At 38.4% G+C, this 21,664-nt stretch overlaps 3 protein-coding genes across 5 annotated transcripts; 1 reads left to right on the top strand and 2 right to left on the bottom strand.

The window, feature by feature from the left end:
* Positions 1-339: 339 nt before the first annotated feature.
* sez6l2 (seizure related 6 homolog (mouse)-like 2) lies at positions 340-12,089 on the bottom strand. Its single transcript, XM_088437455.1, has 19 exons — positions 11,772-12,089; positions 10,186-10,265; positions 9,984-10,112; positions 9,677-9,892; positions 7,752-7,891; positions 7,407-7,599; positions 6,959-7,144; positions 6,699-6,882; positions 5,717-5,880; positions 5,323-5,517; positions 4,398-4,536; positions 3,942-4,138; positions 3,651-3,845; positions 3,329-3,523; positions 3,056-3,247; positions 2,065-2,103; positions 1,779-1,896; positions 1,584-1,695; positions 340-1,496 (listed from the first exon to the last, which is right to left on the bottom strand). Exons 2-19 carry the CDS (start codon positions 10,241-10,243, stop codon positions 1,467-1,469), a joined length of 2,682 nt encoding a protein of 893 aa, XP_088293581.1. The 5' UTR covers positions 10,244-10,265; positions 11,772-12,089; the 3' UTR covers positions 340-1,466.
* On the top strand, positions 11,752-16,666 carry asphd1 (aspartate beta-hydroxylase domain containing 1). The gene is made up of 6 exons (XM_088437456.1): positions 11,752-12,058; positions 14,088-14,545; positions 14,624-14,830; positions 14,937-15,144; positions 16,126-16,239; positions 16,375-16,666. The coding sequence occupies exons 2-6, from the start codon at positions 14,111-14,113 to the stop codon at positions 16,482-16,484; spliced, it is 1,074 nt and encodes a 357-aa protein (XP_088293582.1). The 5' UTR covers positions 11,752-12,058; positions 14,088-14,110; the 3' UTR covers positions 16,485-16,666.
* A 642-nt stretch (positions 16,667-17,308) lies between these two features.
* On the bottom strand, positions 17,309-20,140 carry LOC148410648 (calcium-binding protein 5-like). 3 transcript variants are annotated; one of them, XM_088437923.1, is made up of 6 exons: positions 19,942-20,140; positions 19,159-19,186; positions 18,929-19,072; positions 18,667-18,776; positions 18,435-18,582; positions 17,309-18,351 (listed from the first exon to the last, which is right to left on the bottom strand). In XM_088437923.1, the coding sequence occupies exons 1-6, from the start codon at positions 19,990-19,992 to the stop codon at positions 18,323-18,325; spliced, it is 510 nt and encodes a 169-aa protein (XP_088294049.1). In that variant the 5' UTR covers positions 19,993-20,140; the 3' UTR covers positions 17,309-18,322. The 3 variants fall into 3 exon arrangements, with proteins under 3 accessions (XP_088294049.1, XP_088294051.1, XP_088294050.1); XM_088437925.1 differs by having other exon boundaries at positions 19,166-19,186; positions 19,942-20,067; XM_088437924.1 differs by lacking the exon at positions 19,159-19,186 and having other exon boundaries at positions 19,942-20,099.
* Positions 20,141-21,664: the final 1,524 nt, after the last annotated feature.

The raw sequence follows: 21,664 nt of genomic DNA, 5'->3' as shown, positions 1-21,664 counted from the left end.
AACCAACAGAAGACATGTTTATGCTAAAATTAGTACTTTGGGGCATTCTATATTTTATTTTCTGCTTGGTATTGCTCTACATTTAAATGTTGGTCCACTTTAGATCGGCTCATCCAGTCATACCCAATTTCTACTCCCTATCCTGTTTAGATTTATAGGTGAGCAAACAATTTCATATTTTTTATACACACGGATATATCCTTGTTAAGGTTTCAACTACAATTTCAACTGCAAGACGGATGTTCTAATCTAGTGTCATTTCTGCCGAGCTGTTTTGTCCCCAATAAAGTCATGCTTGTAGGATTTTATGATTATTTGTAAAAATGACATCACAACATATTTTACACCATTCAACAGAGACTTTATTTCCATTTCAGCAATTAAATTACTGCCTTCGAAAGAATGTACGTACTTATATATGAAGCAAAGAAATGCTACTGATAATAATTACGTCTACCACGCAACGGTCTCCAACAGCTCCCATTCGGCACAGTGGACGAGCCAAAAAAATCTGCTTTAAATAAATACATAATGCATTACAGCAAACAGCCAGGTTTGTAATTTTTCATCAACATAGTGCATACAACATCAAATTTGATATGTCAATAACTATAATGGTAATGGCAAGATTGAGCAGAAGCAATAAAATTTACAATCAGTGCATGCTATAAGCAAAATGACATTCGTGTCCTCACTTTCCCATTTACAATATGTTATGAGACACTGGCTGTTTTTCAGAAACAGCAAAGCATAGAAACTAAACACTGCCTTTATAAACACTACTCCAACAACAGATGAAACACTTAAGGACAGTAGGAGTTATTTAACACGATATTTTGGCACTGAATTTTCATTATCTATTCAATGAAAATATACAATCTCCCATCACCATTTACAAGCGTAAATATGAGGGTTACATGTATATATTTTTTTTTTATTTAGTACTGTATATACTGTATCAACCTCAGCCAATATCAAGTAATATATTTACATTCATTGTGTTTGTGTGTATTTTACACAGCGACAAAGTGAGAAAGGGGAAACGGTGAATTAACACAACATGAGCTACAAAAGCAAATGCACAAAACATTCAAGAGTGTTCTGTTTGGTCATGAGTGTAAAATTTGCTCATTTATATTGCCAGTTTCTCAAGATTTTGGCCTCACTTATACTTCATCTCGACAAAGAACAATTGTTCTGCCTCCATGTCCTTTACTTTGCTGGAGTAAATTTGTTAACCATTGTAAGGCACAAGTTCCAATGCAACATTGACAGAAGTCAAATCCACCAATGGCAGATGAAACAAATTAAAGTAGGACTTCCATAATTAAGAAAATAAATACATCATAGTGGTAGAACCGAAAGATGATAAATAAAATGAAAGGGGATTCCGTGATCTCATATTAAGAAACATTTTGACCTCAAAACAGTAGATATGTTTTGGAGTCTCACCAAGCTTTTGGCCTTTAAATGGAAACTTCATACTCCCGCGTATCCTGTCAGAAAAAAAAAACTCAAATCATGACACAAAAAATAATGGCTTAACTGTCGAAATAATTGATAAAAATGGAAGGTTTCCTCACCCCTGCCTCATATAGAGGGTTGTTGAAATCCGACTCGACTGTGATGGGACTGTACGAGTGTGTGTGAGAAAGTGATTTCCAGAAGAGTGGCTTCCATTCTAGTCTGCAGATGCTGGCAGGAAGAAAATATGAAGCCGTATCATCCCATAAATTTATTCGAGCACGGATGTAATCATTACTCCAAGCAGCACTTACTTTGTATAGTACATGTAAATTCCTCCGATTAGGAGGATGACCAGTATGATGGGTAGAATTATTGCAAGGGCGATGTTCTCACTCAGGATTTGGTGGGAGGGCTCGAAGGATTGAGATACTGTGAAATAAAGAAAAGCATCTCGTTTAAATGGATCTCTGATGTAGGAATCATTTTGTAGTAGTTATTATACATTTGCCATGATAGAATAGATAAAATTTTAGATCAAACTAAAATCAAATCTAGGTATTGTGAGTCACGGAAAAGGGATAGGAGAAATATAACAACCCTCTAATTTGTGATCGTCCAGAAGTTCCTCATAGGCCACTGTGTGAAATAAAGGACATAGTCAAAAAAATATTCCACTCTTCATCACAACCGTCATTTTCAAGAAGTGCCTTTTATTAGATGGCTACTTTCAAAAACGAAACGCCCTTAGTTTTATTAAGATGCTCAAACAAGGGCTGCGACTAAGGATTTTTCGAAATTAGGGATAGGCGAGCCTAGTGGCGTTCTAAGTCTACTCCCGCACAAGACAACCGAGTATTGGTATCGGGCCTATACCTGGTTTTACTTCCAGGTATTGGTACTTGCGATGGAAGCTGATAACAGATTTTTCTGCTCTCTTGGAAAAAATCAAAATTACAAAAGAAAATTATGATAAATTTCATGAACTTTTTAGGAAAATGCTATAATGGAATCTATAGGTCTTTCTTTAACAATATCTGTCATTACCTTTTGGTGTGGAATTTTGTGTAGCAAAAGTACTACTGGTAACTGTACATGCTATCGACATTACTCACACTGTATCGCTCTGAAAAAAGGAGTAAAAGTGATTCAACACAATGATAATAATTCTGCATAAATTCTGGCGTACAGAAATCAGAAAATATTTACAGTTGATTGGCTTAAATTCTAAGACTTTGGACATTTTTTTCTACACTAAGTTTCGAAATGAGTAATCAATTTTTAAAACGATTATCGAATCACTTGATAATCGATTATTTGCCGATTAATCATCGCAAGCTCTAGTTTAAACTGACATGCTGTAGTGTTCCCTGTTCATTGTAAATGGCATTAAACTTGTAATGTTTGCAAATAAATATAATATGGAATTCAACCAGGGTAAAAAAGCATTTTTTTTTATCCTGAAATTAAATAATGCTTATAAAATAGGTTTAAAAGACCAATAACACTAACTATCACTATAATAACTATATATTTAGATTTATTAAAAGCAGACTGTTCCCAGAGCAGCTGAAAAGGGTTTACGGTTTACCTTTGCAAAAGGGTGGTGGGCTGTTCCACTGAGATGGGTGTCCAGGCACACAAGTGATAATAACCTCACCGATGAGCTCATAGCCTTCATAACAGAAGAAACGCAGAGTTTCTCCTGCCTGGTAGCTGTGCTTGTACAGCGTTTGATATCCGTTGTCCGGGACGCCAGGGTTCGGGCATGGGTCATATTTTACTGGGAAAAAACATTGGAAGGATAGTCAAATCTAAAAATGTTCCCTATGGACAGTGAATGGAGGCGGACAATGACACTTACAGACACACTTTGGGCTGTGGTCACTCCATTTGGGGGTACCAGTGTCACGTCCATGACAGGAGATTTGGCTGGGGCCTTCTAGTTGGTAACCCTGGTTACAGGAGAAACGCACAACGGTTCCGACGGCAAAACCGGCTTCAGGGCGTACGGAGCGTGCTCCGTTTACAACCTCTCCAGGATCAGGACACTGCTGGACTGTAGGGGAGAAGACAAGAAATAAAAACAGAATGTCTTCTTGTGGTTGTGAATGCTAAACTTTTTTGGAGGGCCAAAACAGTAACTTGCTCTTTAAAAGACTAGTTTAGCTGATGTGGATTCCAACCTTTGACACAGGTGGGTGGACTGCTGCTCCAGGAAAGGTCCCACTGACATGTGATGATGTCAGAGCCATTGATGTCATATCCTGGTTGGCACTGATAGGTCAGCACGCTTCCTCTCACTGGGGAGGAATGGGACGAGCTGATCCACCCAAACTCGATTTGGGGGAGGGTGGGACATGTATCATTTGGCTCAACCTCTGTATGATACACAAACATATTATGCAGACTATCGCGTATGGTGTAAAATACGACCATTCACGTTCCAACAAAGTATTCCCACATTTTAAACTTACCACGATAATGAATAAGAAATCCCTGACTCAGGATGAAACTGGAATCTTCCGGGTCACTTTGAAACTGAATAGTGACCTCTGACCCCCCGGATACAACTTGGAAACGCTCCTTGGAACCCAGGTATTGGCCGATGGCATGGGACATGAGATCGCGGCCGTCAAAAACAGTCAGCACATCAGTATGACGAATATTTAGGCTTTTTCAGGGATGAAAAACACAGAGAGAAAAATAGATGTTGTTTATTTTTCAAAAAATTCTATGGCTTGATCAAGACCAGCACTTTTTAATTACATAACATTTGCTATCAATATGAAAAAAGAAAATGGGTTCATATTTTTTTTTTAGTATTTTGAACTGTTATGCTGTAAACAGAATAAAAACAAAGAAAACATTCCACATATCAGATTTTAATATTTATTCTCGGTACGAGATAAAATAAAAAAAAGCAAACTCACATATGGATGTCCAGCTCAATGCGCTTCTCTTCATTGCCGTGGATTTGCCATAAACAATCAAGGCCCTTGGAGTAGCTCTGAGGCCAATCGGGAGATAGGATGGTCCCCGAAGGCTCTGTCAGCTCCCCTCCACACAGAGCTAATGGAGTCAGAGAGAGGTGACAAAAGTCAATCTGTGGTTCTCAAATGGGGGGATGTGCGCACTTGAGCATATGTGAAAACACTTCAGGCGATACATGAGATCTTAAAAGGGTTTCTGCAGGCATTACCAAAACGAATTTATTGCTTTTTAGTGCTATGATAAGAAGAGTAGATTTTCTTTTCAAATTACGAGCCAATTAATTGGAACAACAAGCGATGTTTTGCTTAAATGTTTTATAAAGATTTATTTGCGAAAAAATTGTATGATGGCAAACGAGACTTAAATAGAATTGATGATATTACGCTATGCATTTTCGAGAGTCACATACGCCTGGAATTACAACTCAAAAGGTCATTTCAAAGTTTATTAACATAGACATGTGTGGGATAGTGCACGTTTTATTTTATTTTTTCATGGACTGCTCTCTTTAAAGGCCTATTTAAGGCCTTGAGGAGCCGCTTCCATAGGCAAGTCGGCCATGCTCACTCCCACAACGGCGCAAACCCAATGTGCATAGTTAGACTGTGTGCTGGGCACAAAAGTAGTCCCTCGATATTTAACTAACATATTTTTCAACACAAATCTGATCCATCAGCAATTGCCATCATTGCTGTTAAAATCCGTCTGGTCCGTTTGTTTCCAGTAAAGGGGATAACAGAAGATTTGGCAGGATAATGACGCCGAACAAATCAGTCAAATTGACAAAAAATAGGTTAGTCATTGTGACCAGATTGAAAATCTGCTTATCCAAAAAGTACAAAAGACAGTCTCGTTTTACTATACCTTTGCACACAGGCTCAGTGTCATTCCAGTGGGGATTGCTGGGGTCCACGCATTCGATGGTGGCTGAGCCCTGCTCCATGACGAATCCTGGCGAGCAGCTGAAGGTAACAGTGGTGCCCAGCTGGTAGGTAATGTCACTGCTACTGAAGTTCCCGTGTGGCATGTAGGGCTCCCAGCAGTGCTCATCATCAAATGCTGGAAAAAAAAGATCAAAGATGAGATCTTCCTTCTTCTCATCTCAGTGGTGCTTCTCCGGTTTGAGGACAGATTTCCAACTAAATTACCCCACTTTTCAGTTTGTCATAGCACATCCAGAGACCAGGCTTTTTTTTTACAAAGCAAATGTAGCAGTCTTGAGATTTCTGGGGGCTCCATAAAGATTGAAGGTACTCACCCTCATATCGCAGTGCCAGGAGTAGAGGGATAGAGGATGAATCAGCGGTTAGTTCCAAGTACAGAGAGGTGCCCTCGCTCAGCAGTCCGTGCTCTGGCACATCATCCATATCGGAGTCGAAGAGAGGTGGTGACAGGGAACTGTTTCCGCTGCGCACAATTAACCTGAGAGACCAAAATGCACAGTAAGATGAATGCATAATTTTAGGTGACGGAAAACATCGCAGATGTTTCACACAGATCACATCATCATAAAACTGGAATAACACAGCATTTAGTTGTATTTTTTGCTCACGTATATTATAGAGAAAAGTTCAAATATGTGAACGAGTCTCTTTTCTAATAATTTGGGCCTAGTGACTTTTTTGTTGTGTTTAAATGTCAAATCTTCAGCATTAGAGGTGAAATTTGCACCCCCTAACCCAAAAAAATTAAGCGCGAAGGTATATGAGGGGTTACATGAGATTTTAACAGGTTTTCTGCAGGTACCAGCAAATCTGATTTGAATTTCTTTAATGCTGTGACAGAAAGACTACATTCATCTTTTCAAATTAAGAGCAAATTATTTGGAATACGAAATAACACCATTAAATTATAGTGACCCCTTTGCAATATTGTATGCCTTTGTTTTGTTAAGTTTTATACAAATGACCATTGCCATTAATGCCACAAATTTCCGGCACAGGACCCAGAAAAAACAGATGATGTTGCATAATATCTATGATATAAAATATAATATAAAATCTATAATATAAAGTCTTTTTTGTTGTTTTTTTTCAATCATTGCTTTGCACTGGTTTGGGCGTAGTTGGCAGAAAATATTCTGTACTGTACAGCAAGTACAAAAATGTTTTTAAAGACATCAATGGCCCATGAAAAAGAATTAACTGATAAAATGACTTTTAGATAAAACGTTAACATTTTACTGCTGAAAATTGCTATATACGTTTAGCATCCCTTTAATGTTCTACAAATGGACGTACTTATCATCATCTTCATCCAGCGCAATCCTCTCAAAATGTAGGTGCAGTCTGTGGCCCTCTTTTGCCTCAAGTAACCAGTGGCAGCTCAGGTTGTTTCCATTACTGTGATTGGCAACAGACGGAGGGGGTGGCGACAATATTCGACCCACTGTTGCATTACGGATCCATCCCCCACAAGACACCGCTGAGGAAACATCACACATAGTACTTTAAGAGCCAATATCATTTCACATCAGTGGACTCTAAATGAGGTCACCGACCGACACATTGAGGTTCCGGCGTGCTCCAGTGTGGTCGTGTTGTGTTGACGCAAGTCGCCACCTCATGACCGCGGACTTGGAAACCCGGATCGCAGTGGAAGTGCGCCTGACCGCCGGGATGGATGTCGGTCACGGTCACCCCGCCGCTTTCGGGAGAATGCGGGAAGGTGCAGGAGAGCATAAAAGCTGCAAAAGATGACAATGATATTGTAGACCTTGGTTTCGGATACGTGCATGTATGTATGTATATTAGGGATGGGATGATGAGATCTTGTGACTAGAATGTCACGGAATTTCTTGTCCCTTCTCAGCACAAGATCTTTTTTCTTTGTCAATGGAGGACAACGGAGTGTGTGCTCTACGCTGCTTGCTATTGCTCTGCATGACAGTAAAACACACCGCCAAACGTTGTGAGAAAGCACGGGGTTATGTTAAAGGTTTCATTTACCTTGATAGTACAAGATGAACTTTCCGTGGTTGTTGGACTGGCGACTGCGGTAGTGGATGTGCACCTGATTGGTTGTACTGCGGATCACCTGCCCCTCCCTCATCAGAGTCTCATTGGCCAATAGCTTAGGTGTGGCATCCCCGTATCCCATAATAGTCAGGGACTCCTCCTTGGACAGATTCACCTTCCTCACCTGGCAGTGAAAAGCGAAAGTAATAATATCAAAATGTTGTTTTTGTCTTTAATAGCTCAAATGCAAAAATAATTGTGTTCGTAGCACAAAACAAAATTTAAGACATTTAACGTGTCAAAAAATAGATGAAGCATTGTTTTTATAGGCGTTACCTGAATCTCTACACCATAGCCGGCATACACTGTAATGCTGTAGGTGCATTCCAGTGGAGAAAGAGATGATGAGGATGATGACGATGCATCTGGTGACTCAACAATATTCTCCATTGTGGACAAAGATGCATTGCATTGAACTGAATAAAGGAAAAAAAAGATTAGAGGTAATTCAATAAATGTAGAGAATTGAAAGAAAATTCTGAAAAAATAGCAAATAAAGAAGCCCAAACAATATTTCTAAGTGTTTGTTTGTACATATAATGAATAATCAGTGAAATCATACTTCTTAATCTGTCATGCATGCGATAATGTCAATTCACGATGCCTTTTCTGCCAACCCAGATCAGAGCAAACCACTTGTGTACAAGTAAGACTGTTTCCATGGTGATCTCTTGTTACTCTGTAGCACTTTGTTCAACAAAAGCAATGATTCAAGGGTTATGCATTTTATTGTCAAATTGTGGACATGACAATTTGAACAGTAAAGTGCTCATTCACAATTTTGTATAAATTTGACTACCCTTGACATTTGGATTATGATTATAAAGGAGAATATATGCGCTTTATCTTTGGTTTCACCTCACCAACATTCTTTATGTAGGATGTGTCCAATGTTTTTTTTTTGTTTTTTTTTAACATAATAAATCATATGCACATGCTCGGACTGGTCTTGTGGAATCAAATCGCCCCAAGCTTCCTTCATGTGGACAACCTCAACATCTCAGATTAAAGGCATCTGGGTCAGACGTGCTCATTTAGGGCACAACACACTCCTTTTGGATTTTTTTTTTTAGTCATTATATGAAAGTCTCTTAATCATCTTTGTCACCAGTGAGACCTTATTCCTTGTCGCTGGCCCGCACTTGAATTACTTATGCGCTTCTCGGCGCTGAAAGAATTCGGGAAAAGTACAAAGCTCATGTCCTGCTGCATATTTAAAAGCAGAAGCGCAGCATCCTCACTTGGTTAATTATGTAAGGAGAACAAGGCATAATTACATCTATATTCAATGTTAAAGGGTATTTACAAACTTTCCCACATTAACATGTTACGTAAGATATTACTATGGATGGTAGCAAGAAAAATGAAGGAATTCAAGACTAGTTATGTAACATTTGAAACACATTACACTGTACATAGTTATTCGTCCTTCAGTTCGGAGTGCTGTCTTTAGACATTTGAGCAACCAGCCAAGATGATGATTTTTTTAAATTGTTTTATTTTTTTCATATATATATTTTACTATTCGTTTTTCCATCCATTTTTCTGTACAGTATATTAGGGTCGTAATGTGCAAAGTGGTTTGGATACTTCCCCAAAAAAAGACAGCAACGAGGTCGCGCTCTCTTATTGGAAGCGTTAATTTCTAAAAATACTTTGCAAAACAAGGTCAAATGTGTATAAAATATTAATTTATCCATCTATTTATTTATCGTTTGTATTTAGATCAAGTTGAATGCACGACTGGACCAAATTAATAGAACTGATGTGTTGCAAGATAGACAGAAAAGTTTGTTGTTTTTTTCAAATACTTTGAGATACAGATTTTGAGGAAATATTGCTGAGATGCTGTCAAAAGTTTCACATCTTAAACGCAAATAAACCCATTTGTATTATTTAACAGTCTGAGAATGGATATGAAATCAAAACTGCAGTAACAATAAGACGATTGAGATGAACTAAAATGAAAATTCTGTTTATATCTGTCTTTGCAAGTTGCTAATATTTAAAAAATACAAAATGTTGCACCGCATAGGAATTTACGTAGCCTATTCATCATCTGTGTTGGCAAGAAAATTGACAGTTACCGAGGCAACTATACAGTAGTTTTTTCCGGTGTTTATCGAAAACACCACTGAAAAAGGCTGACAATAAAAAATCCTCATCACCTAAGGGACTCACCAGTGACAACATTTAGATACCTGGCATGTGCATTGTGGTAATAGTGGTCGTGGTGATTAGCGTAGTGGTTGTCTCCTCTTCTATGGGAAGAAAAGACATGCGGTTCCTCAATCCTGCATGGCCGCCTGCCGAGGAGGAGCCCAAGGCCGTGGTGAGCAGTCCAGGCGAAAGGACCGTGGCGGTCGACTCGCTCTGCTTGATGCCGGGCACTGCCTGCGTCGGATTGGTGGTGGTGCCTGTTGAGGTTTAATCAGAGATATTTCATCCACATTTGTGGGTGAGTCACTTGGATGACATGACAATAGAGGTTAGGGATTGTTTTAGTACCTGTGGTGGCAGAAGATTGACCTAAGTATTCCTTACTCTGGAGGGCGGCATGGATCATGTCACCCAAAGGGTAGGAATCTGTGAGTGATGTTGGTGGTTTATCTGTTTTAGGAATGGTGAATCTCATGCCTGCACAAACGAAAGTGTGTTTTTTTTAATAGTTTGTGAAAAAGAAAAATACATACAAGCTCACATCCGTTACCTGAAACTTGATGGATCGCCATGACAGACAGTATAACAGTAAGGTAAGTGAACCCCATGGCTCAAAAATAGGCAAATGCCCTGGAAAGATAAAAAATGGTTATGATGTAAAACAACATCTCTGTTATGATCATAATGCATACATTGTATAATTAGGGGCTATAGGCTAATAATGATTGTCACTCAAATGATTTTGTGTCCTTGGTGTTTTGACTTTTACAGTTAGGGAACGTATCTGTGTCTTCAAGTTTTAGCGTTAAATTTAAAGTTCTTCAAAAATGATACAAAAATACCTCAAGTTCCAATTAGTACCCTAATTGTATCTCAGATCAATAGTTTTAATCAGTTTTTCAATGATGTATCCAACTTTGAAATATTTTTTTCAACCGGTGCAAGTAACTTTCGGCCTTCAAAGACAAATTTGCAGTCATATCTAGAGCATATATTTATTTATGAGGTCAAGAAACTTCTTTTCTGGCTTGTCTGCCAGGAAATTGTGTCACTAATCATGATGCACATGAGTACAAAATTGAACAAAATAAAGGCAGACATCATTTCACAAAATAGTCACACAATTTACCAATAAAGTGTGTCAATTAGATAGATAGATAGATAGATAGATAAGTAGATAGATAGATAGATAGATAGATAGATAGATAGATAGATAGATAGATAGATAGATAGATAGATAGATAGATAGATAGATAGATAGATAGATAGATAGATAGATAGATAGATAGATAGATAGATAGATAGATAGATAGATAGATAGATAGATACTTTATTGATCTCACGTTGAGAAATTTGCTATTAATTTGCTCTTTAGTTCAGGAGAAATTAAATGAAAAGAAATGAAGAAATGAATTGTTCCTGTCTTGTCATTCAAATGCAATAAATTAATTTTGCTGATACCAGCAAAAACAATGTTAAAATATCACATACCCTCTGAATTGTCTTCACGTACCCCCCAATGGTACTCTAAACCCAATTTGAGAACCGCCGAATAAGATTGCACCAGTGTGGAACTCTTACGTGATCCAGGAATAAACATAAATAGTGACAGGTGTAACGAAAAGTGGTAACGTTTCAGGTTTTATGTTTACATCTCTCAGGCTATATGCTGAATTGGATTATGGAAACATTGTCATGAAGCCTCATATTCATTTACGGATTTATTTTTTATTCACCGCAGATAAGGAAAAATATTTTTCGAGCGTGGGCCAAATTAACGGGTACAAGGGGGGAAAAAACCCATGCTTTGCACCTGCGTTCCCTCCCCCAAACCTGCAAACGCATGTCCAAAAATGCGTTCTACCAACGGCACGAAATGATCCTCCCCCTTCTGCGGCTACACTGCAAACGTTTTTTTTCTTCTTCCTGCCATCATTTTGTAATTGCAACGAATTAAAAAAAAAGCAAAGCGAGGCGTTTCCTTGCCATCCTTGTATGTCACAAAACGTTGGTTGCTCTGCAAGGCAGCATCCTTCACACCTCCTCGGCCCCGTTTTTCGTCGAGGACCATTTTGAGGCATTAACCGTTCTGATTATGAGAGGACGGCTGAAAACAAGCAGGCGGCGAAAACATACCTTTATCGATGTCTTTTATGAAGACAGTATCCTGTTGCTGTAGGCCCCCGTCAACAAGGTGCTGAGGTGCCCCCAATGGCTGCACACTCAAGGCTTGACGCATTCGGTTCGGATAGTGAGAAATTTGTGTGGAGGCGTCAGGCGCGCTCTAGCGGTCGTGTGCTGGAACCGCGGGGAGGCGCGCGGCAAAAACATCCAGTCCGGGATGAACGATCTGTAGAATTGAGCACGGTGCAGAGGCGTAAGCATATACGTGCTTGTGACCCATCTCGCCACGGTCTATCAAGGTAATGGGAGTCACGCGATGCGCAATGCAAAATGTGTATCTTGTGTGATTAGGTCTGCGAGTGCCAAATGCGCACCGTGTGATGTGGGAGGATGTTGCACCGGCAGATTGCGGACGTAAATATGAACCGGCGGAGCTGGCTGGCGCAGAGCTCAAAATAATAGCTGGGCTGGACGCAGTTGAGCAAACATGTTCGAAGTGGGACACATTTACCCGACTGACATCTCAAGTCCGGTGGAAAGAAATACAAATACAAATACTTTTTTAATTGACACGTTTTCCACGTGTATTTGCATGTACTAAACCAGTGGCTCGGATGGGGGTGTGAGGACACCTCGGGGTATACGAAGGCATTTCAGCTATTCACAAATCTAATTGAATGCTCTTTTAATGCTCTGACAAAGTCAGTCATTTTTCTTTTCAGATTAACAGCAAATTAATTGGAAATCTTATTGCCAAATTATACACTCTACAAAGTTTGAAAGTAATTGTTGCTCCTGAGAACAATCACATCCCCACTAAGATAGAGCACATTTGTGCAAGCACATCAAAATAAAGTAGGTTGAATGCAAACAAACAAGTGCAGTTTTTTTAACGGCTGCTAGTTTTTGGCAAGGTAGCCCTAAAAAATAATGGCTCAAATGTCCTGTTCTATTTTGTTGTATAGCTGTAACACCCATCCATCCATCCATCCATCCATCCATCCATCCATCCATCCGCCCATCCATTTTCTAAACCACTTGTCCTTGTTAGGATCTGGGCAGCTGAAGCAAAGATTACATAACACTCTGAGGAGCTCAAACGCATCATTTAATCACTTTGACTCTAATTTATTGGCATGGTGCTTATGAGTGCTCTGCTAGCTTCAAATTGGTGCAATCTGATCATTATCAGCACAACCGAATGCATTCATAACACTCATCGTTTTGCATGTTAACCATTGTCACTATAAGCATAGGTGTTGGACACCAGTCCTCGAGGGCCGGTATCCTGCAGGATTTCTGTTTTTCTCTCCTCAATATAGCGTATTCAAATGATTAGCTTATTAGCAAGCTCTGCACTACCTTGAAAATCATTTGAATCTGGTGTGAGAGACAAGATTAAAAAAAAAAATGCAGGATAACGGCCCTCGAGGACTGGAGTTTGACACCTGTGCATACAGGATTCTTTCTGCTCAAGAAACTGTTTTGTAATACAAATATTGACCAAGAATGATTTTTTAATTCTTTGTTGCATTAGAGGTCAAGCGGGGCAAAAGTTTTCAAACATTTTTAAGAGGTGAAAAATAAGTAAGGAATCTAAACTATCTGTTTTATTTTTGGCTCATTTGCCGGAGAGTGGAATCACTAATGACAATTCACATTCATTTGAAACTTAAATACAGGCGTACAATGTTTTGGAAAGGAGTGCCTACAATACAGGAATCAGTTGCTTCATGGTTTTTAAATTTGTTCTTAAATTCAAAAGAAAAATATGCTGTTCCTCTCATGGTATTAAAAAGCATTAAATTCCATTTGCTGATGCCTCCAGACATCTTGCTAAAATCTCACAACCCCCCGAAGTGCTTTCACATCCCCCTAGCGGTCCTCGTCTCCCCATTTGAGACCTGCTGAGCCAGGATGAGATCTTGCATATTGACTTTAATCGGGCAACGACAAATACAATGAGAACAAGAGGTCAGTGTTGGTCATCTGTCTGTGGCGAATGGATGAAGGAAGCTTCATGCCAGGCTTGGACTCAGCACCCTGTAAGCCAGAAGGGGATTAAATAAAGAAAATAAGTGAATGAGGCTGTCTGAAAGCAGGGCAGGCCAATGGCATGTTCAGGCTTTGTTGGTAAACACAGCATCTTATACTTAACGAGATCTTTTTTTTAATACAGTAGGGGAAATACTCAATATTTCTATTTTCATTTAGTAAATAAATAAAATACGAATTTTCTTTTAAATGATGCTATTGCACCATAGTGGCTCAATCTATCTTTCCTCATATTAATACATCCCTTAATCTCTTAATCTGTTTCTATTTCAGTATTTTAGCACTCAATCGTAAAGATGTCCTGGTCCTTGGATATGCTGCCTTTGGCTCCTTACGTTGAGCTCGGTGCCCACTCACTGAGTGGCCTTCTGTGGACGCTTCTGCTCTTGTTCCTGTGGCACTGTTATCGGATCGGTTCGGACCTCCCGATGGCGGGTCGCGGGCTCGGGGGGATGATGGGCTCAAGAAGGTCTCTTGGAAGATGTGCTGTAGTTAAGTATAAAAATCGGTCCAAGCTTTACAGGTTTGGCCAAAAGAACCGCTTTGGAAGCATCGAAGCAGAAGAAGATGAGGAGCTGGGGCAGGGCTACTTCAAGCCAGTGCTGAGCAATGCCTTGTTCCCAGCACAGGCGTCTGCACAGGCTAAGAAACTCTACTCTGCCCTGCAAGAATATGCCAAACGCTACAGCTGGGCTGGAATGGGCCGCATTCATAAAGGCCTTCGTGAGCATGTGTGTGCTTCGTTTTCGCATCCTATATTTGAATTTACAAATTGATCAGGAATTGTTCTCTCACTGCCTTTAATTCAGGTCAAATTAAATGACCACTCAGCTATACAGAAACCGCATCTCTTCTTCCTGCCGGATGTTCCCAGTGTTCCTTTTTTTCCCCGTGATGCCCATCAGCATGATATAGAAATTTTGGAAGCCAACCATACTGTAATCCTGGCTGAGTTCCAGGCCGTGTACCAGAGAGGCATTGAATCCAAATTCGGTTGGACCTCCATGGGACCAAAGGTGCGCGACTCCAATTGACTGCTCATCCAAATATGCATAAGAGCAAAATAGTCATTGTAGATCTTACCACCTGTGTAAAAACAACGTTTTTACATGTTTCTTTCAGGGCCAGGCAGTGTTTCCACTGTTCAGTGCAGGCGTGTACGTGGCAGCCAACTGTCGCTCCTGTCCCTGCACCTACCGGACACTTCTGTCTCTCCGCACATTCATAAGCAGCAACTCCCTGGGATCTGCTGGATTTTGGTTGCTGGGGCCCGGCACTGCCCTGGGGAACTCATATGGGCCAACTAATACCCGGCTGCGGTGTCATCTAGGTCAGTAAACAAAACTGGCCAAAGAGGATTTCAAGTCTTTGCAAAAAGAGACTTTTTAAGGAGAATTACTCATACATTAGAAATACATATTAGTTGCTATCAGAGGAAGGGATGCCACAGGTGACAAGGGTTTTGATTTGCGGTGTCTCAGGAGTTAAAATTTAGCTGTTCAAAATTACCTGAAAACATAATGCCAGTGTGATTTAAAAAACAAAAACAAAAAACAATTATTTAGATATAAATATCGCCCCATCTTGTGATCGGACTGGCGATTGTGATGAGCCCCAAAAATCCCAAATGTGTGAATTCTACTTGAAACCTCTTGCTAAATAAAATTAAATCAAAATGAAAAATAGAAAATAAAATGAATATAAAAAAGTGTTTTGGGTGGAGGTTAATTTATTTTCGAGTCAAAATCCAAAATCATGGGATTAATTTTTACAATTAAAAAGTATTTTTAGGATTTCTCATTTTAAAAATGGAAACAGTGATGTTTTTTTTCCCCATTTTCCAGATCCCACCAATCAATTTTGCTATTTTCAAAAAATATTTCACTCTTTCAAAATACAGTACTAGAGATTTTGTTTAAAAATGACATTTACATTTGATAAAGTTATGCCTTAAATAAAGGGAATGAAATATTTTGTGGTTTTCATACAAGAAAATTTGGGGATTCATAAGATAAAATACAGAAAAATAATAATATATTTCAAAATATATCTATATTTTACAAAATGCAAGCTTTTCCAGGGAAACGTGTGTTCACTTGTATTCCACAATTACTTTGTACTAAAAAAAAGAAATTAAATATCTGGCATAACTGCTGCTAGGCAATGCAGATGATTGTTTAGGTTCATTTCAATTTAGGACATTTTCTACAGCCACGCAGCTGGTTTATAATCCTCATCGCTGAAACACAGACAGGGATGGAGCGCATGGCCTTGCTGGCTTTAAACTCAAAAGACATCATAACTCTTACAGGTCTGCAAACTCCCCCTCTGTGTGAGCTGGTGGTGGGCGGGGAGCCTCAGTGTTGGTCCGAGGGACACTGCTTGCTGATTGATGACTCATTCCTTCACACCGTCTCACACAAAGGTTGGTGGATCACTCAAATTACGCAAAAACGGACGCTTCGCAAAGTAGATATTGACCTTTGAATAAAAGCAACGGCTAAATGAAATGTAGCATTGAATTGAACATTGAAACTTCTTCTTTTCCTTTCCGATCAAGGGCCCCCGGATGCCGGCCCTCGGGTCATTCTCAGTGTGGACGTCTGGCATCCGAATGTGGCCGCTGCGGAAAGACAAGCGCTGGACTTCATGTTCAGTCCTAATGTCTGAGCAGTTACACTCTTTAACTCTCAAATCTACTCTGACCCATGAACTCCATGCTACTTATTTAACATGCGGGGGTGCCTTGTGTTTTTATGCCCTATTCTATGGATCATCGTGTGCATTAGCCTTGAAAATCATGTCGGGCATTTTCATTTAGAGATTAAATTTCTCTTCAACTGCCATATACAATAATAAACATCAATAGTTGGTACAACAAGGAGTTGTCTTTCATTTGCATAGTACTGTATTTTCACAAGAGTGGTGTGTGTGAATCTTGACCATGTTTATTGTTGATGCATGTGTCACAACATCACAGCGTGATGTTACAATAAAGCCAATAAACGGAATATAAATTCCACTTTTTGTACTTTTCCAACTGAACTAGACATTCAGAAAGGAACTATACATTAAAACTAATTTTCATCTTCTTTAATTTGAAACTGCAAATACGGTATTAAAACATATTAAAAATGTGTAATATACTATATATCATACATAATTTACATTAAAAAAACAATACATTTTGTGACATATTAATCTTCTATAGCATATTTTTGGTTACATTTTACAGGCAGTCTTTGAGAATTAGAGAGGTTATTTTGTTTTATCTGCCATCTGTTCATTTTGAGGGTCCCAGTATGAGGATTACAGCGCCCGATCTAATCTAGCCCAGAGTGAGAGATTATTGCTGAGATACTTTATATGTTGTTGGTATACTGTTTAATGATGTATGGCTTTGTTCAACGTTTCACATTTCCTTAGTCTTTGAAGGGATATTGGAGGAAATTGATGGTCAATTTAAATGAAACAAATGATCACAAACGTCAATGTTATCCCCGCCTTCAAAAGAAAAAAAAAAAGTTTATATATGTTGTCACATTATTACACAACAGGATCAAAAGCGAGATATCTTTGCATCAAATGAGGTCAATGGACAATGACATCCAAATATACATTACACTATTATTAGATCAGGCACATAAAGTAATACATGTTGGAATAGAATTTGAGAAAAATATGGATTCATCTCCTTGTTCTTTTGGGATATCTGAGAGTGAAAATGCAGAGTGAGATTAATATTACTTTATTCCTCATTTTCCCAATGCGTGCAATCCCATTTATGAACTCACAAAATATGTGATAACCTTTTTTAAAATAGAAACCCTCCGATATTTACATGCATTTTCCTATGACTCACATTCAATATTGTACACCTGAAACAAAGCACCGGTGTCCACACATTACAAAACAATACAACATGGAAAATCTACACAGGAATATCAGAATCTAGCGATGAACCCGAAACATTTCGTTGCGAGGCAGAAATTCTGTCCACGTTCCACTGTCCTGGCCTTGAAGGATTCATACCCTTGATATTATCATACAAACAATCTTGGAAAAAGTGGCTCACACCAAACAACGGGGGGATTCGGAGTTTTCAAAATAAATTTCAATCAACAACTTTGTAATATTTGTTCAAATGTTCAATGCGATTTGACAATAATAATCTGTGAAAAAAAATGTAGCTGCTCAGGCCCACCTGACATTTTACAGAAAGTCACACTTTCTGTCTGTCTTGTGTTTATATAACACAAGATGGAGCTGGAGACAGCAGTTTTGTTTTGCACTACTGTCAACCGCGTTTGAACAAATGGAACAGAAAAAGAGATTTAGAAACGAAAAACGTCCTCCCTTTAACGCCTATATAGAAATACTAGTGTATTTACAAGTCTATTCTGTACATTTTCTCCATTCCAAAAGACATTTTTTTTCATAAAAATGATTACATGAGGGGAAGAAAAGCAGGCTAAAGAAAAAAAATCATCCGAGGTTCTTTGTTGTCTTCACTTCTGTGACATCATTTTCACAAACTCTATAAAGACATTAGGCAGAATTTTATTAGAAGTCATTCGATTGTTCTTCATTGTTTATGTTCTATACGCTTATGTTCCTCACCCTCAAAGTCAACCGTCCCATCTCCGTTGTTGTCAGCTTCTTTTACCATTGCTTCAATTTCTTTTTTATTGGCATGTTCTCCCAATAATTTCAGCATGGCGTGCTTCAACTCATCCGACGTGATAGAGCCGTCGCCGTCAATATCAAACTGGAAGGCATGAGAAAAGTGGTCAGACATTCAAATAAGGGGTTATAAAACAGCAAAAACAGGAGACATGGGGGCTGAGCTCACCTCTCTGAATGCTTCTTTAAGTTCTTTTAGGCCAATCATGCCTGCAGTTTCAGCCAGGAGCTTGGGGGTCATCAGTTCCACAAAATCCTCAAAGTCCACTCGTCCTCCCACTATATTGATACATATATGGGTGTGGGTCAATAAGAGGGGTCGCTTGGTGAAAATGCATAGATTGCAAGGGAGCAAAAAAATGAAGAACCGACCACCTGTTGATTTATTTTATAATCTCAAATCAAGAGTCATTAGCATCCGAGAAACTTACAATTCATGTTGATGTTTTGGCTAAGTTCTATCAGCTCCATTTCAGTTGGCATGTACCCCATTGTCCTCATTAGGTTCCCCAAATCTTTGCAGGTTATAAAACCATCTTTGTCTTTGTCAAACTCCATGAAAGCCATGCGTAACTCTAGAGAGTATGCACATAGAGAGAGAAAGAGGTCAAAAATTGGCCACTAATCCAAAAAGTCCATGGCAGATTCATAGTAGAATTACCTTCTACCTCATCGTGTGTGAGCGCTCGCTGCAAAACAATAAGAATGGACACAAATAGCTGTATTTACTTTGAAATCATATCTGTGCTCAAAGAGGCCTAATGATTATATACAGTAATGCTGAATTGTGTTTACTGTATTCTCAACCATCCTAAGAATAAAAAGAGCTAAAAATTAAAACTTGAAAATTATATTATGGTGAATGTCTACTGTACCTTTCCTTAGGACTAATCTGTATTGTAACTGCATCTACTATACATTATATTATACCTTTCATATCAGCCCAATACAATCCACAATACAAGTGGGATAACATTTTAAATATGATATAATATACATTTGAATTTTTCTAGTAAGAATTTGCATCAGAAATTCACTAGGGAGGTATTCAAATCAGACCAAGTCTGTCATGGATTTACATTATATTGGTTTCCTGTTTGTATTTGCATATTTTTGTATGATTATACTATCACCATTATGTTCGATAAAATAGCTATCAAATATGTACTGCTTTTACACAAGACTGAGTTTGAGTCTTTACATAAAATCATAATAATTCTGAATACATTTTAATTGTCAATGTTTTCTTCACATCTACATCAATAAACCTTAATCCTTGGCTGTAAACGTTCCCATTAATCTTAAATCCCATTGCAACATCTCCAAATAATAATTTCACAAACGTATTTGAGGTCGTTGAATATTTCTCTTCCCGCCTTGCTCAAGAAATATTTGCAAAAGAAAATCAGAAGTGAAGAAGCGCCGTTAATTCCGCATGACTTACTTGTCTCTTTTTCCCCCCTCTGAGGAAGATGCAGGCTTGTTTCAGGCTCATGCTGTCTGCTTTTGTTAAGAAGTCTCAAAGTATATACGCTGCACTATCGCATGTATGTATGATGTCTTTATGGCGAGTGCGGGTGTCCGTACATCAGTGTAAAATGTCATCACTAGTGATCTGTATATGTCAGAGAGCGGGGATAAGGTCTCTCATGGATTATCTCTGCAGCTTTGGTCTGGAACAGAAACACGAGCTTAATGATGCACAATTTTATAGTCCACATTCACATGTATGCTTTTTAGGATTTTTTAAAAATATATTTCACTGAAAACGTAAGAAAACTGGATGTGAATCGTGATGCTTCAGATGTCTACATTGAGAATATGCTGTGTATTGTTTACAATACTGTTTAAAACAGGGCATTTATTAAACAAGAAACTGGTTAGGAAAACAGTCATTTCACTTAATAATAAAAATAACATTTGTTTAAATATGTGGTATTAAGATTGAAAGGAGAATGTCAAACTATTTTTTTTTAATTGATCAAAAATTGCCATCTTAGATTTGATAGCTAAATATATATTACAGATTCTCAGGTTTTCGTTAGACATTTTAAAAAATAACATTCAAGTTCAAATCAGCATAAAGTGAATTCAAATGTTACATGAAGGATTTGCTGTAAGGTTCCGCATCAGCTAAGTCCTGAAATCACTTCTATAGCTTTTTACATAACAGCATGAACCCGCTCACATACATACAATATAGGAATCCATTTTCACTATAACAACAGAATGCATTAGATTTATTAATTCATCTAATCTATATATCTAAAATGGATTCATGAAATACAGATACATGACATTGTCTATTTCAATATTTGGCTAAGTAAAGTTCTTATAGATGTATAGAACATATGGTAGTATAAATTACATAATTGCAAATCAAGAAAAAAAACAACTGTTTTAATCATTGGTTAATAAATTTTTTTTTTTTTTGGGGGGGGGGGGGCATTTAAGAGAAGCCATGTGCAAAGCAGTTGCCATACCAGAAACCTCTGTTCTGTTAAGTGACGCCGTCTCGGTTTCAAAACATATTTTCTGCCGGCACCTCTGGGACTCCACCTGCTCTTGTGAAACGGGAACTAAAAAACATCTTTCACCCGAAATGACACACATTCACACACGCACACACACACACACAAATATATAGGAAAATGAATAAAATATTGGGAATCTGTGCCCTTCAATGTGATTTTTTTTTTATTTTTTTGGGATGGTCAGGAATTCTGTTTTAAAAAAGTAGGATAGGTGGAAAAAAAAAGAAAAAAAACAAATTTTCCTGAATTTACTGATTTACTTACCAGTTTATGTGAAGACACCGACCATGTTGATCATTTTCCCCAATAATTAAGGAACAACTCTAGTAAATATCGAAATCAAGCGTGATGTACATGTAATACATGTAAAAATGTCTGTAACATTCCGAGAAAATCACACTGTCCAATCACATGTAAGCTTTTTGCAGAACACCACGTTGGTGACCCCTGCGATAGAACTTGCTGCCTATGATTTTAACGCTAGAAAGATCTACTGCTTGCACTGTTGGGAGACCACCTGCTCATTTGAAACAGGAACCATGAAAGCATCTTTGACTAAGAATGCACTGAATGATGCAAAAGAAGACTTACAAGTCACACAAATTGCTGTCAGTCTGCATGTGTGCTATGTTT

Source organism: Hippichthys cyanospilos, chromosome 16, assembly GCF_059441005.1.
Source record: "Hippichthys cyanospilos isolate Australia breed blue-spotted pipefish chromosome 16, RoL_Hcya_1.0, whole genome shotgun sequence".
NCBI lineage: Eukaryota > Metazoa > Chordata > Actinopteri > Syngnathiformes > Syngnathidae > Hippichthys > Hippichthys cyanospilos.
Note: the sequence above shows the minus strand (reverse complement) of the source record. Positions and strands in the feature narration are given on the sequence as shown.